The 19147-nt window shown below is 35.6% G+C and overlaps 1 protein-coding gene across 3 annotated transcripts in view; it reads right to left on the bottom strand.

The window, feature by feature from the left end:
* DMD (dystrophin) overlaps positions 1-19147 on the bottom strand; it is a 2119021-nt gene that overhangs the window by 1688392 nt on the left and 411482 nt on the right. For all 3 annotated transcript variants that reach the window (XM_045089435.1, XM_045089434.1, XM_045089436.1), the window contains exon 7: positions 13375-13493. In XM_045089435.1, coding sequence (XP_044945370.1) covers positions 13375-13493 — 119 coding nt within the window. The remainder of the gene's footprint in view (positions 1-13374; positions 13494-19147) is intronic.

Below are 19147 nucleotides of genomic sequence, written 5' to 3' on the forward strand. Positions count from 1 at the left end.
TACTGGTGTGGTTAAAGGCCCCCATACACACACACCCACTGGAAAAAAACACTCAAAGTGTATCTAGCCACCTGTCTAACATTTGTGCTCTACAAATTCTTTTTTTTGGCGGGGGGGGGGTATAGTCTATATGCATTCTATTCAGTAAAAGACACATTAGCTAAAATAATACTACTCTATAATAATGATGGAATTTGGCTTATCTAAGTAACCAATGTTTAGGTTCTGATAATAAATTCTAATTTTAAAAGTTTCCATTCCTTCTGCAAGATTGGAGTTCTCAGAAATATTATGGCTATTCAGTGCCTCTTGATCAAACTGAAGAAAGATTACCTTAAACAAATGAGAACATTCTTTCAAGCACCAGTTACCTCAGACTGCCATTTTCTCCACTGGTATATATTAAGATTAAAATGAAGAAGAAGAGAGAAGTTATCTTCTTTCATTCTGCCATTTTTTTTTTTTTTGCTTAAAATATGTTTCCACTTACTATGAATACACAGATACTATCATTTAATAGAAAATTCAAATCAAATCTTACTGAAATCTTGCTACAACTAATATTTTAAACAAGCAAATTAACTTAAGCTATAAAAATTTAAAGATTAATTTCTTATCTCCTAGTTCCTTAATATTTTGTATTTTGTGATTTATTTTTTCTTATTTTTCACATGCAGTGCTTATATGCTTTTATGGAAGAAAAAGTGGAACTCTAATAAATACTACAGAGGAAATTGCATGCAGTTATTTAATTTTTATGTGGGAGCTTAAATCTTATCTTTATATTTATTCATTAAATTTGGAAATGGGTAGGATTTCCCCTTAGGTTTAGCCTTTTTAAACTTGGCTCCTGTACCAACTTTCTCTAAATACCTAAGTGCTCAAAGATCCCTATTTTCTAGACTAGTCCCTCTCTATCTCCTGTTATCTCTTGGACTCCCTTTAACAACAATAACAGTATCATAGTCAACTCTTATGCTTTAGGTGACATGAGGTACATTTACCAAGGTCTTCCCCAATGTTCTTCTGCCCAATGGATAGTATTAATTTTGTAATCATTTTTCAAACTAACCTCTACACCCAACATGGAGCTCAAACTCATGACCTGAGATCAAGATCTGTATGCTCTATTGACGGAGCCAGCCAGGCACCCCTGAATAGCACTAATTTTAAGTAAACTGAAAAGGTTCCTCAGAGATCTCAAAAGATCTGCTTTCCCTGAGGTGTGTGTATATTCATTCCACTTGGAATGCTTTCACCTAAAGTGTCTCTACTGATAAAATATTAATGAAACAGGGTTTTAAGATTTTATTTATTTTTGAAAAAGAAAGACACACACACAGAGAGAATGTGCACAAGCCCGGAGGAAGGCAGAGGGAGAGGAAGAAAGAGAATCCCAAGCAGACTCGCACTGAGCACAGAGCCACACATCGGGCTTGATTTCACAACCCTGAGATCATGACCTGAACCAAAATCAAGAGACAACCTTTTAACCAACTCAGCCACCCAGGTGCCCTCAATGGAACAGTTTTTAAAGAGTTTTCCAAGGTGTTCACTTACCCAAGAGATTCTCTACAGACCCAAATTCTCAATTGGCCCAAATTTAAAAAAAAAAAAAATCCATGCAAAGAAATGTGCCATACAGAGAAACTTATACATTCAGGCCTAGGTAAAACGTACCTTTTTACTTAGTCCTTGTTAAGATAATAACCTTCTCTCTCTATTTTATTTATTTATTTTTGTTAATCCATATACTAGACATTTGCATCTACTTAAGAGATGTTCACATCACAAGCTGATTGAGCAAATACATGAGCAAGTGAGATAGTTTGGCATACCTTACATGAAGTCTTTGCCATCTCTTTGTATTTCTGGAATTAACCAAGAAAGACAATAGAAGGGAATATATTCATAGCTGGTTATTATTTCCTTTTGATAACTTTAGTGTGACTTGGATAGGATCCCAAACTTGCAAGATTTGTAAACACCTTTCCACTTTGATTATTTATTCTCTGATGGAGACATTGTGGTAAAAAGAATACAGTGTCTCTCTTTGTCTAGCTCTGGTTTGTGTGACTTTTGCAGTTGTTTCCAGTACATTTGGAATCAATGGATTGATGCCCATCCATTTTAAAACAAACACAATTAGCCTTGTAATAAAGTAAGTAACTTTTCAATCAGTGCAAAGGAAAACCTTTAGGGAAGAGGACAGAAATATTCTGTAGTACAATTATTTTCTGTAGTAGCTATAAGCAGGAAATCTCAACTTCAACTCACTAGCTAAGGGACGTGGGCAAGTTACTTAAACTCTTTAGTTATAAACAGCCATAGTAATAGTGTTCAGGCCCTAGGGCTGTTGTGGGGATAAAATGAATTTATACCTATAAAGTGTTAATTACTGTGCCCAGTGCTTATAAATTTTCAGTAAATATTACACAAAATCACATCGACATTTCTGTACAAATGCTACTCTTGGTTTCAGAAGATAAGAAATTTTCTGAAATTTTGGGGAACCAGTTCAACCACCCACACAATGTTAAATAAAGTTATGGTTGCAGAAGAAAACTCCTTATATTTTCACAAGTGTGCTCATTAGTGTCTCACAAATACTATGACAGTTATAAGAATAAGGTATTATAATTATAAACCAGCATTCAGGAGACTTGTTAGAAATCTTCAGTAAACTGTGACTCTGTGTGTGTGTGTGTGTGTGTGTGTGTGTGTGTGCACGCATGTGTGTAATTCGAGTCTATAGTGGAGTATTGTACTCTGGAGCTTAATAATGTCAAGGACTACCACCCAGAAATCCAGCTGTGAACCAGCAATATGCCTCAGATCAGGAAACTGTAAAAAGTTGGAAGGTCACAGGGAGAACAGTAAGATTTTAAATGGGAAATTATTTAAGAGAGTCAGCATTTATCCCATGTGCAAGCAAGATAATTAGAAAGATCAGCTCCCTCTAATTAAGATAATTTATAGAATAGAAAGGGAAATAACATTTAATTTCTGCAGTATTCCAGGCACTTGACATATGTTTTAGCTACTGTTTCTGAAGGCATATTAGAAGCTCAATACTTGATAGGTGTTACTGAATCCTCGAAGTAACGATTATGTATGAGGTATGAGGTATGGGATAGATATAAGTGACTCTACTTTGAACATGAGCAAAACAGAGGCTCAGAATATTTCCCCGTGCCATTTAACTAATTAAAAGCAAAACAGGGGGCTCCTGGTGGCTCAGTTAGTTGGGCATCCACCTTCAGCTCAGGTCATGATCCCGGGGAGTCTTGGGATCAAACCCTGCATCAGGATCCCTACTGAGGAGGAAGTCTGATTGGGATTCTCTCCCTCTGCCCCTCCCCCTGCTCTCTCTCTCTCTCTCAAATAAATAAATAAGACAAAAATAAATAAAGGCAAAACAGGATTTCATCCCAAGGTTATTTATCTCTATGAATAAAAGGTTAAAATCAAGGCAGGGCTAATAATGTAAACTTGCCTGGAAAAAATGACCAATGAATCTTATTTTCTTATAATTATGGAGTGAAGATAATTGTGGAGTGTTGTGTCTCTTTTGTTTGCTAGGTACAACTACTTTTAGACTAGTGGGGTAGAGCAGGAGCTATGGAGTGACACACTGGCCTTCATCTTCTGTGACTAGAATGATATTAAATATTGGTGCGAAGACAAGGCTACAGTTTCTTTACAGCAAGTGGTCCGCTGTGACCAAGGATCTCCTCACCATATGCACCCCATTTGCATGAAGGGCACGTGTGCATACTTTAGTTGCTTCTGGGCCACCAACAACATAAAGATTTCATGCCAGCATAGTCCCTGCCTTCTATCTTTCTATAGAGCTAAGTAAATGTAGTATTAGATTAAATTTTATTGCATCTGTGAGTATAATTGCCAATTTGATCCCCTCACAACTAAAGTGACACTACAGGCTACAGTGACTGTTGTATTCTGTCATTAAAAGCCATATATCTGGCTGAAATACAGGCTGCTTAGCAAAACTGATCCTAGATAAATGGCTTGTGATGACAGCTAACCTATTTGTGGCATTAATATCAGATATTATGAAGTTAACTAAAGCCCTTTGCTTCTTTTAAATGCATTCATAGGATCACAAACTTATATTCTGAAAAAAGAAACCTATTTTACTGCCATTTAATTTTTTTTTCTTTCATTATCCTTTAGTTAATATTGAAAATTCCTCTGGAATAAGAGGCTCTGTCAGCTTTATCAGCTGTGCCTGTGAAAGAAATAGGTACTGGTTGGAAAAGAGGTCACTAAAACCCTGATGATAGGGCACAGGGTATTGGTTAGGATCAAAGGGAGAAAGGAAGAGAAGAAAGGAAAAATAAATAAAAGGATGAAGAGTCAAGGACTACCTCCACACAGAGGTTTTCCTAGAGGACCCTTTGGTGGCGTCAGTGCTTGAAAGTGAGCAGCATTCCAACACAAACACGTCTGTGAAGTAATAAACAGAAGGAAGAAGGGAGAAACAGAGAGCTGTGTGGACAGGAGATAAGGCAAGTCCCTTAATCCTAAAGCAAAGGTTTTGGTAGTCATTCTTACGTGACAGCAGGCTATTTCTATTTTAACTGGTGGATGAACCACTTCTCAATAAGGACAGGGCTGTTAGTAAAGTAAAGATTTGAACAGCAGCCTTAGCTACCTCTTCAGGAAGAACATGCTAGACATCTGAACAAGCTCTGGGACAAAAGATTCAGATTTTATCCTCTCAAAATGTATATCTCAAAGGAAACACTGTTCTGTTGCAGCTAGTACTACCGTGGCTGTATGATGGTCTCACCTGAAGAGTTCTTAAGAATTGTTGGTATGATGGACCCATCAGAGACCAATGAAATCAGAATCTCTGCTCTAACTTCAGTGTTTTCATAAACTATGCCATGAGATTTTATTGGGCACTCCTGTTGAAAATAAAATGGACTCAGAGAAGAGATAAACCTGAATTTGATTCTAGCTCATCTCTCTGTTGGCTATGTGATCTTGGGTTTAGAAAAGCTTCCTAAGATTCAGTCTTCCCATAAGGATTAACTACCCTGGAATTATTGTGTAAATTATTATTATTGTGTAAAATAAATTTATTTTACCAAAAGCAACTTTACATATTTGAGTTTATATCATTGTTGATAAATTAGAAAAGCCTTTATCAGGGTGACCATGCTTCAGTCTGAGGCAAGTTTATTCGGCAATATTGAAAAAATAACTCACAAAAATGATACTACAGAACAGCTTATTATTTCTGAAAAGTAAAGACGCTGGGTTTCAACAACCATGTGATATTTTAATAATACGTAACATTCCCAAGCACTTAATAGCTGTAACAACTTGTTCATCTCTGCAGTGGACAGCATATGACCCACTAACCCCCAAAATTTGTCATAAGACAATAAATCAAGGAGTATCTAATTATCTTAATTATTAATTTAATTCTTTTGAAGTATAATCATAAGAGTACTATCAAGCTTCTGGTTCCTTTTACAAGAATGACCATGCTGTTATAAGAATTAAGTAGAATCAACCACGATCCCAATTCATTATTATTTTACCCAAATATTTTTCTAAACTAATACATTCTCATATTTTATTTCATATTCCAGCTATTAAATGGCCCATGAATTTCTATATGGGGAAATTACTTAATTGGGAAATATGTGTATTAACCTTATAATCTCTTTTCCTCATACTGAGTTTTAAGGATTTCAGAAATGCAAGTTCTCAGATATCTTCTAAAATCTTTTTTATCAAACATTGTTAATTCTACTTTGAAGACAGTGAAATGAACCAAAATGTTCCAGCTATAAGCAACATATGCTTTATTTTCAAACATTATCACTGATTTAATAAAAACCTCAGAAATTTTGAAACTATTTATGCCATTTTATCCTCATTTTCTGTCACTAAATATTTAAAATGCTTTTGATTAAAACTATACACCTCTGTGACACATAAGAAATGCAGATATCAACTATAGAACACTCACTAATATCTCATTTAATAATTCAGAGCTGAGTTTGATTAAATCGGTAACAAAGAAGCAACAAATTATTTGTCTAATACATTTTCCTTAACAGTCTATAGGACTCTTAGTGATCTAGGGACACCATTCACAAAAATCTATTGTGTATCATTCAGCACTGGAATGTGGTGGATGCATTTGCTGTTTAAACATTTTATTGATGTCCTATCCATCATTCAACATAATTTATTGTGACTATATAGGCCTAAGATGTTACATTCTCCCACTTAGATAGAAAACACCCAGGTAAAATAACTGCAAAGAAATTCACAGCTATCTAGGCAAGGATTATACTTAAATGCTTCTGAATAAATTTGGTATAGAAACTCTAACACAATGCGAATCTTAAATTACATGTTAGATTATACTTTATTATTTAAATTCCACAATCAAGTGAGAAACTACATTACTTAACTATAACAATGAATAATATTCATTTTAACAAATCAACTCCTATGAGAGAGAAAAAATATAAATCAGCTGTTTTCCAGAAGGAAAAATTGTGATAAAAGGACATGAAAGATTAGTACAAGATGCTAAATAATCTGGTATAAAGGGTAACTTCAGGCCATGTGCACACATAGATACTGTTTTTAATGTTTTGGAGGTCTCCATGTTGCCTAAGTGGGTGAATTTTGGACAGTTATATCAAATTATTTCAGTCATCCAAATGACTGAAATGAATCAACAGAACAAAAAGCACATCAATTTACTACCGATTTGTTCAAATTGCCCTGAAAATATTCAGTATCCTATGCTATCTGTACTGAGAATAATGTAGAAGACACTATATCAAAAAGAAACTAAATTCACATTCATTCTCTCTCTCTCTCTGCCTCAACCCCCAACATGCCACTGTTAACTTTTCAGGCTACTGGAAATGTTAACATATTTATTTGTTTTGGATTTCTGTTGTGACAAGCAATTTAAAGGTTTTCCATCAGGAAATAAGAGTTTCTAACAGTAAAATCTTAATGTTAATATAACCAACTATATCACAATGTTAATATAACATCTGCATCCTCATTTCTATGTTAATATAATATTTGTTAACTATTAGTGATGACCTTTCACCCATGTAGAAAGTCTCCATTTACTTATTTTGCTATGTATTACTTTCATGCATGAAGTAGTGCCTCATTGTTCCTTAAAGATTCTTTTTCTACAGTAGCAGTGATAAAACTAAGGATGCCTCCAGATACTCCGGTAAAGTCATCTTCAACTGAAATGTATTAAAGTGGCACAGGGTTGTCAAGGCTAGTTATGCAATGTGTCTGCCCATGGAAAAGACAAGTTGTACCAAAAAGAGTAAGGTCCGGGCTAAAACCTAAAAATAGTCAAGGATATCCTAATAAGTAGGCTTACTCTAATGATATGGAGGCTAGGAATATGGTAATCACATTTCTCTGGACTTTTTTTTTTTCTTTTATTCATTTATTTATTTATTTTTTAATGATACAACCATTTAAACATATATTTTTATCCCCAGGGGTACAGGTCTGTGAATCACTTCACAGCACTCACCAAAGCACACACCCTCCCCAATGTCCATAATCCCACCCCCTTCTCCCAACCCCCCTGCCCCCTGCAACCCTCAGTTTGTTTTGTGAGATTAAGAGTCACTTCCTCAAAATGTTGAAAATAGAACTGCCCTATGACCCAGCAATTGCACTATTGGGTATTTACCCTAAAGATACAAATGTAGTGATCCAAAGGGGCACATGCACCCGAATGTTTATAGCAGCAATGTCCACAATAGCCAAACTATGGAAAGAACCTAGATGTCCATCAACAGATGAATGGATCAAGAAGATGTGGTATATATACACAATGGAATACTATGCAGCCATCAAAAGAAATGAAATCTTGCCATTTGCGACAACATGGATGGAACTAGAGCGTATCATGCTTAGCGAAGTAAGTCAAGCAGAGAAAGACAGCTATCATATGATCTCCCTGATATGAGGAAGTGGTGATGCAACATGGAGGCTTAAGTGGGTATGAGAAGAATAAATGAAACAAGATGGGATTGGGAGGGAGACAAACCATAAGTGACTCTTTTTTTTTTTTTAATTTTTTATTTTTTATAAACATATATTTTTATCCCCAGGGGTACAGGTCTGTGAATCACCAGGTTTACACACTTCACAGCACTCACCAAAGCACATACCCTCCCCAATGTCCATAATCCCACCCCCTTCTCCCAAACCCCCTCCCCCCAGCAACCTTCAGTTTGTTTTGTGAGATTAAGAGTCACTTATGGTTTGTCTCCCTCCCAATCCCATCTTGTTTCATTTATTCTTCTCTTACCCACTTAAGCCCCCATGTTGCATCACCACTTCCTCATATCAGGGAGATCATATGATAGTTGTCTTTCTCTGCTTGACTTATTTCGCTAAGCATGATACGCTCTAGTTCTCTGGACTTTTGCATTGGCCTTCAGCTTTCCTAAAGCCTCAGTAGATACCGATGCTAGTCTTTGTTCTAAGCAATGCTAATGAAAGTATACATTTAAATTATTTAACAGTGTTTCCCAAATTCCTTAGCTAAAAGATTGTGCTCAGTATACATTAAGTAAATGAGATGGCAACACTAAATTTACTAATGTACCCCATTCTTTCGCTAATAGCAGGCCATTTTTAATTTGCTTATTTCAACTGCAATCCACTGAAGTTCAAAATTAAGGAAATATTTTCATTATTATTACATTTAATGCTATTAAATTATATAATTCGGTTTTAATGACCAAATTTTAATGTTTCTTTAAAAATGAAATCCTGGAAAACGTGGTCTCCTGCTGACATAATAGGAACATTATTTTGCTATTATCATATCTACATAAGCAGAAGATGATACTTTCCATTTTCCATAACAGAATAGCTAGACTAAAAAATGTTCTTCAAAGATATTCAGGATTTAGTTTTAGATAGTAACAACTTGTGATATCTTAAAAGTCTCTCTGCCAGAGATAAAGATACAAATCAATTTTAAAAAGGCACAAAACAACATATTTTGTATAGGTTACTTTCTTAACAAAAAGGCAATGACCTTTTACCCCCGTTCTACTAAAACACTTTTTTTTTAATATATGGAAAAAGGAACATTTTACACTGCAGAGAGTTTTGTTCTAAAGAATCTGAGGTACTTACAATAAAAATTTCTAGGTGAAATCATATACATAGGGAGCACCAATATATTGGTGAACACCAATATATATTCCAAACTCATTACATTTTCTGGGATAAAAAGGTATTCTATAGTGGGTTCTGGAAAAAAAAAAAGTCCAATTGATATGAAATGAGTATGCATGTCCATAAAAAGTTCCAGTTATTTAAGTTAACAACATCTTTCTGAGGTGTATGGACTTCCTCTTTCAGTCTTAATGTAGTGTAAACTGCTTACTAATATTTCTTGTTGCTAGGGAATCAAAATGTGATGGCTGGAACAAAGAGGAAAGAAAAAGGGCGCCTGAGTGGCTCAGTGGGTTAAGCCGCTGCCTTCAGCTCAGGTCATGATCTCAGGGTCCTGGGATCGAGTCCCACATCGGGCTCTCTGCTCGGCAGGGAGCCTGCTTCCTCCTCTCTCTCTGCCTGCCTCTCTGCCTACTTGTGAGCTCTCTCTGTCAAATAAATAAATAAAATCTTTAAAAAAAAAAAAAAGAGGAAAGAAAATAACACTGCTTGTTCAAACCACTGGTACCCAAAAGAGAGGCCTTAAAAGCATTCTTCTCTTTTACAGCAAATGCCACCTATATTCCCTTGGATTTTTTAAAGGCTAATAAACTGCATGGATACAAAGTTAAATCTGAAACCATTCATTTCAAGAGTATAACTTTCCACAAGACAGAGCTTATTCTTGGAAAAGCAGACTCTAAAAACAACTGAAGAGGGATGCAAGGATTAGCCAAGCAGAAAATACAATCTGTCATCATCCTCATGAAGTTAAAATGAAGTGAATTAAAACCAAACTAATTGGCTTGTAAATGTCATTTTGAGGTTACAAATGCCTCTCCCAAGCCATAGTGTTCCTCAAATTTGACTCTTGTCATTCTTTTTTTTTTTTTTTTTCATTCTGAAGTTAACCCGGTAAATAAGTGAGGGCATTTCCACATCACACTGCATATCCCAAAAGGAAATAATTTATAATAGTAACATGCAAAAGATATCTAAAATCAGCACAACTTTTATCCCTGATTTTTTTTATTCCTTTAAAAAGAATATCTTCACTTTGTTATTCACATGAAAAAGCTGACAAAGCATTCTCTTAATGCAGAAAGTGCTGTGTGGATTGGCAAACAAACTAATTTCTTGAAACTCAAGGAAGCAAACAATAATTGTGGGTATATAAAACCCATAATGCAAGTAGTAAGCATGTCTTACAGGGAAATCGTGATAGAAAATGAATCGCCAAATTCACAATAGGATATATTTTAAAAGAGATAAACCTTGACACATAAATTATTAAACAATTTTACCCTAGTAGTACTTATTTTTGCATATGTTAACATTTAAACACAGCAGAAACAGCTCCTGAAATTGCTTATGCTAATGCTTACAGCTACTCATTTTAAAAGGCAATTCCTATTAAAACCAAACCGCAGGCCTCAAAACACCAGTTAAAGCCAAACAAAGCATACCAAAGTCAATATATGCAAGACATGAAAACCTCCAAATTATATTTCAATGACTTTTTAATTTATAAGTCAACCCAATCAGCGAAGCATATGTTTAAAATTCTAAAAACATTTTTGGCAAGTATTTCTTAACCCAAATATCACTTCAATCCCCCCAAATATAAACCTTCCCAAACATAAAGCAAAATGTTTTATTAACCTCCTAAAAAGCATATTAGGTACAAAATAAAAATCGCTTTGGAGAACAGCTGACATCATCATGCATAAGCTAAAGAACCAATATCTGGTTAAATAAAAATAGGAACATCTCAAAGGTAATTACCATACAGAGAATGAAAGAAGTCCATGAATCGCCCATGTTAGGTACATCAACGAGAGTGTTCTAAGTCTTAAACTCTTACAAATGCTTTTCTTTTGTGACTAATGAATCAGTGAATAAAAATCCTTATGATGTAGTTAATATTTTTCTCTTTCAATTATCATCGATATCATCTCTAGAAAAATTCTGAACAATTTCTAGATGCATATTTGGGTATTTCATTAACACACTGGCAGGAACTGACATATACTTAAAAATAAAAGATTTATGTTGAATCCTCATCCTACTGACAGCCATAAATAAACTGTAATAAACCATTTTAGGAGACAGAACGCTCTTTGAATTGGAAGCAAGCCAATGAACAGAAAGGGTTTTCAGACTGAAGATTTTACTGGCAAAATGAAACCATAACCAGTGGTTTGCTGTCTACTAATCAGCTTGCATTTCATATTATATTTGGTTGATTTTGAATTGTTGTTTCAGATATTATAATGGTCTTGAGGATGTACATTTCAATATATACTTTCCATTTAGGAAAATGTGCAGAATTGGGTATATCAGGCTATTTTATGCTATAAAATACATCACTCATGTAACTGCCCGTTTCTGATTGCATGCTTATCAATCTACTTTCTGATTATGAAGTGGACACCTATTCGGTGTCCCTATTTCACTGATTCAAAGGAAGACTTAAGAACAAAAGCCATTTTGGCCATCTTGTCACTTAACAAGAATAAGATCTATTTTAAAGCATATTTTATGAAGATCTATTTTAAACCATATTTTATTGGGAATTGGTTACCATGTATGGTTTTAATGAAAAATAAAACACTATTTAAATAGACTTATCCTTCAAATCTATACACTATGGCTCTTACCCTTACAGGTCAGAGTTTATATTTTCATTACATTTGCCTTTCTCTACCTCAATGGAGTATAAAAACATGTAAATCACTATGGGAGTCAATAGTGAGGCAACCCTCTCCTATCCTGCAAAACAAAGAAATATGATTGATACGATTTCTTCCTTAAGTGATACAATTTCTTTCTTAGAGCTAAACCAGGGCAGGAGGGATGCTAATCATCTATTGAAGCAACACAAAGAGTTTACAGGAGTCAGTGCTAAATTATGCATTATTTAAAGCAGAAGAAACATTTCTAATGAAACTTAATCTGATTTCAACCTCAGAAATACATTTGTGCTATTATAATTTTCCTTCCCAAGTACATGTGCTTACTAAGAACAATATTTCAGTCAATTACATGTGAGTATTCTGGTTCTTATCATAGCTAAATATCTCATTTAAAATGACTGAATTTTCATTTTGATTAATATATCCTCTTTTGAGTTTAAAATTATGCCCCCTCACCACTGTCACCATATGGATCTGCTGTCAATAAGATGAGGTAATCAGGTTTGCAACAAAGAGGATTAGATTCTAGTGATTGATAAATTAACCCCTCAAAAAACATCCTCTGAGTTATTTCTGAGGTTTTCCTGAGGAGACCTATTACCACCATTCAATCTCCTTAGTTAGAACTGATTCTATATTCCCAAAACCATTTAGTTACATAACCCTACCCAAATAGCAGCTCCACAGACACAGGTTCTCCAAATTGTGGTTTTAGAGTATGGGAAAGCCTCAAGAAAGTGAGAACAGAGTTTGCAAGGTCAAACAAGTTGGCAAACAAAAAAGGTACCTCATAGGTTAGAAGAAAAGCAGAAGTCAAGAATCATTATCCATCTAACCCATGTGTCTCAAAAGTATGTAGTTATGTAGCACCAGCGATAATGATGACATTTACTTAAGTGCAATATAATAAAAATATAAATATAGTGCTGCTTGTCAACTGAAGCAGAAAATGAATAACCGTCCAATGGAGGAAGTCCCCCAGAATGACAAAATGTAACAGAAGCAGTGCCAGGAATAGATTTCCTGATTTAAACAGTAAACCATGTTGCCTTTTATAGAGCATATGAATGAAACTGGCAAGAGTAGCTAATTAATTATAGCTGATTAGTCTATCAAATCGCTTGGTAGAGTAAGCAAAACATGAACTTTTTTTTTATAACTATTTGGAGTCAACACACTTCAAATGCAGTATGCTTTATCCCTGAGACATACACATTCAAAAGCCTTGGAATTCTTTCTCAATTTACACTTTAGTTTTGGATAATGGTATTTTGAGAACTAAAATCATATAGGGCAATTCATAATATGTTGCAAGGTGAAAGAACATTTTAAATACACCCAGGGTATAGAAAAATATATAATGCATAGTTTCTCTTCTGTGCTTAGTTTGTGGAAATGTTAAATCTGAGACAATAAATATTAAACTATACTAAAAACTGTGATAGTCCAGAAATGTACCAACCTTCAGGATCGAGCAGTTTCTCTATGCCTAATTGATATTTGGCAACGTTGAATGCATGTTCCAGTCGCTGTGCAGCTGACTGCTGGCCAACCACACTATTCCAATCAAACAGGTCTGGCCTGAAATGCACACACATAAAGACAAAATATAAATCAACTTACAATATTTCCTGAGATTCACTTTATTTCTGATTTTTTATTGACAACACATGCCCATCATGTTGAGTGTTCCTCTTCATGACCCCTCAACAATGCTTTTCATTTTAACAGGTCACAATTTTACTTGAAAATCCTGAAGAAAACAAAGGAGAATTTATTCTCCCTTGCCAAGCAACAAAAATATATTTATGCCATCCAGGCTCAGAAATTTGAATGCCAACAATTTGCTGGTAACTTCCAATTTTATAAGCCTAGCCCACACCTCTTCCCTGAACTCCGGACTTAAGATTTATCCGCTTGTTCGGTATCTCCACTTAAGATTCATCACAAGACTCAGGTGTCCAAAACTGAGCTTCTGGTTTTCAGCCCCATCACACTCCCCCAACCCACCTCCTTCTCTTATAGCTCTTCTTTTCTCTATGATCAAGGACAAGTTCAAATTCACAGTGGCTCAGATGGAAATATTGGAGTCTAACTTGATGACTCTCACTCTCACACAACACTTAACTTGGAAATATATTCAGGATTTGACCGCTTCTCACTGCCCTTGCAGCCATCACCTCCATCCAAACCACCATTTTATCTTGGATGGATGATTTAATTTATTAACTTTCCAACTGCTCCCCCACTCCCACCCTTGCTCTTATTAATCTATTCTCAGCAAAGCTGCCAGAGTGATGTGTTAAAATGTTTCATCATAGGGGCACCTGGGTGGTTCAGTGGGTTAAGCCTCTGCCTTCAGCTCAGGTCATGATCTCAGGGTCCTGGGATCGAGTCCCACATCGGGCTCTCTGCTCAGCGGCGAGCCTGCTTCCTCCTCTCTCCCTCTCTGCCTGCCTCTCTGCCTGCTTGTGACCTCTGTCTGTCAAATAAATAAATAAAATCTTTAAAAAAATGTTGCATCATAAAATTCTCAAATCCCTGCTATCAGGGAGTAAAATTCACTGATTTAACTGTGACCTACAAGGCCCTACATGGTTTAGCTCCCTGTTAACCTGCAGATTTGATTCCTTGCCTCTCTCCTCATATTCCTCAAACAGACTAGTAGCTTCTGTGTTTGCATGTGCTGCTCCCTCTGCCTGGAATTCTCTTCCCTCAGACATGGACATGGCTCACTCCTCCACTTCCTTTGTGTCTTTCCTTGAAAGTCGTATTATTGGTGAATCCTTCAACGTACTCATTTCCTATCCCTTTCTTTCTCGTCAGCACTTACTACTATTTAATATTTTATATATTTAATTAATCTTGTCTATATATCTGTTTCCCCCACTAGAATGCAGAATATATAATTTTTTCACCAGTTTTGTTCACCTCTAGAAACCCAGCATCACACACAGAAGAAGGTCCATAAATATTTGTTAACTAAATATGTGTTGACTAGATAAATTTTGTTGACATGCAACCAGAGAATGGATGAGAACATAATATATGAATACCATTTTACTTGATAATAGAGAAAACATGAAGAAGCATAAGAGGGAGTTCTTACCCTATAAAGACTTAAAACCTTATAAGGAAAAAATGCACACATCATAAGTTAAAATAAATACTAGATGTGAAAAATACAGAAAATAAGATACCAGGTTTTCTAAAATTTGAAGAGGTCAAGAAATATTTTTTTGAGGCTTAAGGGTATCTTAAATGGTGGTTTGGGTTTAGATTTAAGAAGTTTTTGAGAATATTCTGAGTTGTATGGATATTTAAAAATCAAAGTTCTTATGGAAGAAAAAAAGCAGAATGTGTTCAGTCAGACCTCCCAGGTCTGGCTCCATTGAGAGATTTTCAGTATCTAGAAGGGGCAGGAGATACTGTTCCAAGGAAGGGGAACTAGGATGAGTTTGTGAGAGGCAGTGGCTATTTAAGGAATTACAATTTACCCCAACAACACTGAAAACCATTAGTCTAGTGGTTTTTTGCCTTTTCTGGATCACAGATACCTTTGAGAGTCTGATGATCACTATAAAACTTTTATCCATACACAAAACTGTCCAAATCTTTACACATAACTTACACAGAATTTTAGGACAATTGGTTCTGTCAATGGACTCCTGCTTAAGACCTCATGAACTATTGGCGTGCTTGGCTGGCTCAGTGGGTTAAAGCCTCTGCCTTTGGCTCAGGTCATGATCTCAGGGTCCTGGGATGGAGCCCTGCATCGGGGCTTTCTGCTCAGCAAGGAGCCTGCTTCCCTTCCTCTCTCTGCCTGCCTCTCTGCCTACTTGTGATCTCTATCTGTCAAATGAATAAATAAAATCTTAAAAAAAAAAAAGCCCCTGGGGATAAAAATATATGTTTATAAAAAATAAAAAATTAAAAAAAAAACTCATGATCTGCAAGTAAAGAAATTATAAGGATGGTCTTAACTGCTTTTTTCAAAAATGGAAAATAAAGGTACAACTTGCTTATTTGACTCTCATTTCCTTTTCTTTTTTTTTAATTTTTTATTTTTTATAAACATATATTTTTATCCCCAGGGGTACAGGTCTGTGAATCACCAGGTTTACACACTTCACAGCACTCACCAAAGCACATACCCTCACCAATGTCCATAACCCCACCCCCTTCTCCCAAACCCCCTCCCCCAGCAACCCTCAGTTTGTTTTGTGAGATTAAGAGTCACTTATGGTTTGTCTCCCTCCCAATTCCATCTTGTTTCATTGATTCTTCTTCTACCCACTTAAGCCCCCTTAAAGCTACCCTGATTAATTTACCAGAATTGTGTCTACTTCTTAGGAAGTATAATGTGCCCTCTATACTCCAAGTCACCCGGAAGAGCTAACAGTATTTTAGAACCTAAAATATGTATAAGTTGGGAGCTGACTCTAGTAGTGGTAAGACTATTAGAAATACAAATTAAATTCTAGACTCTTTGGGGAAAGTTTTAACTTCACTATGCAACCTCTGCCTTACCTTCTTTTCTACACCTCTCAGCAAGGGAAATGCGAAAGTTTATAGGTGGGAGAGTGTGGGAAACTAGCTTTCTCACCTGTAGTACAATCAACAAGGTTAAATCAGTAGGATGAAAAAGAATAGAGTTGCTTATTCATTCTAACCCTTCTCCCTATATGCCCTTCTCCTCTTGGCCATGAACTAATCACCCGGGTGAGGAGCTATCTAAGTCATATTATCTATTTGATCTTCAGTGTTTTCATTTTAAAAAGGAAAAAAAAATGTGCTGAATGGCCTTTGTGGTCTATTCTAGCCTTAAAATTAACATTTTAAATCATTAAAATTTATTATTAATTAACATTTTAAATGACTCTGAGTTCCAAATGCATAAAGAATTATAAGACTAACCAACTGCAGAAGAAAGTTACTGACCCAAATCTGAATCCATAAATAGGAATGCCAACCAAAATTCACCAGTCTTTTGAGGAAACAGACAAGTTGAAGAAGACAACATAGCCTAGTAAATAAGCAGAGCCCTCTATAAATTCAAATCCTGGCTCTGCCACATATTAACCAAATAGTCTAAGGTAAATAATGCACCCTGTTTGTGCCTCAGTTTCCCAATATGTGCAATGGGGCTAATTATATAGTATCTATGTCATGAAAAACAGGTGGGATATTTTAATTAGAAAAGTGCCTACAAAATATCATTAACTTACTAAACATTAACTTCTATTACTTTGTTCTAAAGTAAATTATATTTGTGAAATAGCAGTAATGCATTTTCAACTTGCAGACTCATGCCAAACACACCCATAACCTACATATATAAATGTTACAGACACTGTCAATTCAAGAATACTATAAGACAGGAGGGTGGTGGGTGGGGTGGGTGAAAGAGAATGAGAGATACAGGCTTCCAGTCACAGAAGGAGTAAGTCAAGGGAATAAAAGGCATAGCAGAGAGAATGTAGTGAATGATACTGTAATGGCATTGCATCGTGACAGATGGTAGATACACTTGAGTTGGGCATAGCATAATGTATAGAGTTGTTGAACCACTATGCTGTACACCTGAAACTAATGTAACATTGCATGTCAGCTATACTCCAAAGACATTTTTCTAAGAATATTATAATAACAAAATGGAAAGTGGCGAGGAGAGAAGAGGAGGAAGTGCAAATGTGATCATTTGTCATCTGTTATATATGGTAGTCAACAGATCTTGTCTAAACCTGATGAAACAAGGTACACCAAGACCACTTAAAGTAAAGCAGGCAACAATTTCAAGAATGAAATGATCAGGGGTGCCCGGGTAGCTCTGTCAGTCAAGCATCTGCCTTTGGCTCAGATCATCTCAAGGTCCTGGGATCAAACCCTGCATCAGGCTCTCTGCTCATCAGGAAGTCTGCTTCTCACTCTGTGTGCACTCTCTCTCTCAAATAAATTCTTTAAGAGATTTTTTAAAAGAATGAAATGATTATATTATAGTAATCAAATTAGAAATAGATGGGGTTAAGAGATAATATTTGTGGGCTTCATATCAAGGAGTAAATCCATCTACTGCCAGACACCAATTATCAGGAAATAAAGATACATAATTATGAAAACTGAGAAAGAATAAAAGAAGTTGCCAACAGTAAGCATTTGTAGGAAGTGGATCGTGATGGGGTGGGGTTGGGGTCATGAAGACATATTCAGGTTTTTTTTTTCCTTAGCACCCCCCTATGTCTCACTTTTTTTTTTTAAACCACATGCTATGTTATCTCTATGGTAATAAATTAAAATGAAGAATTAGTAAGAAAATTTAATTGTAACATCATACTTATTGCAACTTATCATATATTTTGAGCTCTTTCTAGTCAAGTATCCTTTAGTTTTCCCACAAAAGTAGAATTTGTCTTCCTTTTAACTATACTATAGTCAGCTTTGTGCTTTCATATAATACTTCTAATTTCCTACATATTAAGATAAGATTTAGCCTTAAATAGACATAAAGCCATCAATACCCTAATCTTTGGCAAGATTCTTTGTCAATCCCTATGCTCTATAATAAGTGCATGCCATTGTTCTATAGAGCTTAGTCACTCAATTATTGAAATCAGAACACCTCGTGACATTCCTAAGCTTACCAAGGACAATCACCTTGGAACAGAAAGTTCCAAGCATTTTTTTTTTCTTTAGATAAACAATATGAACATCTGTCAAAGACAAAAAGAAGAGGGAGATGATTCATGAAAGAGCATTATCAACTGTGAGAAACCTCTTGAAAAGTAACTATGTTATGTATGAAAAGGGAGTTACTGATGATTCATTCAATATGACAGGAGAGAAGATATAAATGATATTCTGAGAGAGAAAGAGTGGGTCAGGGACAGCTGCAGCAGGGCAATCTGGAAATGTTTACTGTATTACAAATATATTCCCAAATTATGAAATACAATATTAACAAACGAACGTAGTGTGTGAACATGCTGGCAGGACTGAAGCCTTCCACTTGAAAGGAAAATGCTGAAGAGCCAACAAGGACTGTCTAACCTGATCCTCGATATTTCTGTTCATCTGCAAACGTGTACATGAACAGCAAGATCAATATGTTCAGGCCGTTACTGTGAAGCATGTGGCTGCATAAATCTGCACTGACTTATCATGCAGAATGAATGCCTCTATTCCTTCTCATCTGGCTGTATTGAAGCTGTGCAGTATTTTTCTTCGTGTCATACTTA

This window comes from Mustela putorius, unplaced genomic scaffold, assembly GCF_011764305.1.
Source record: "Mustela putorius furo isolate JIRA1106 unplaced genomic scaffold, ASM1176430v1.1 tig00003836_pilon_pilon_pilon, whole genome shotgun sequence".
Lineage (NCBI taxonomy): Eukaryota > Metazoa > Chordata > Mammalia > Carnivora > Mustelidae > Mustela > Mustela putorius.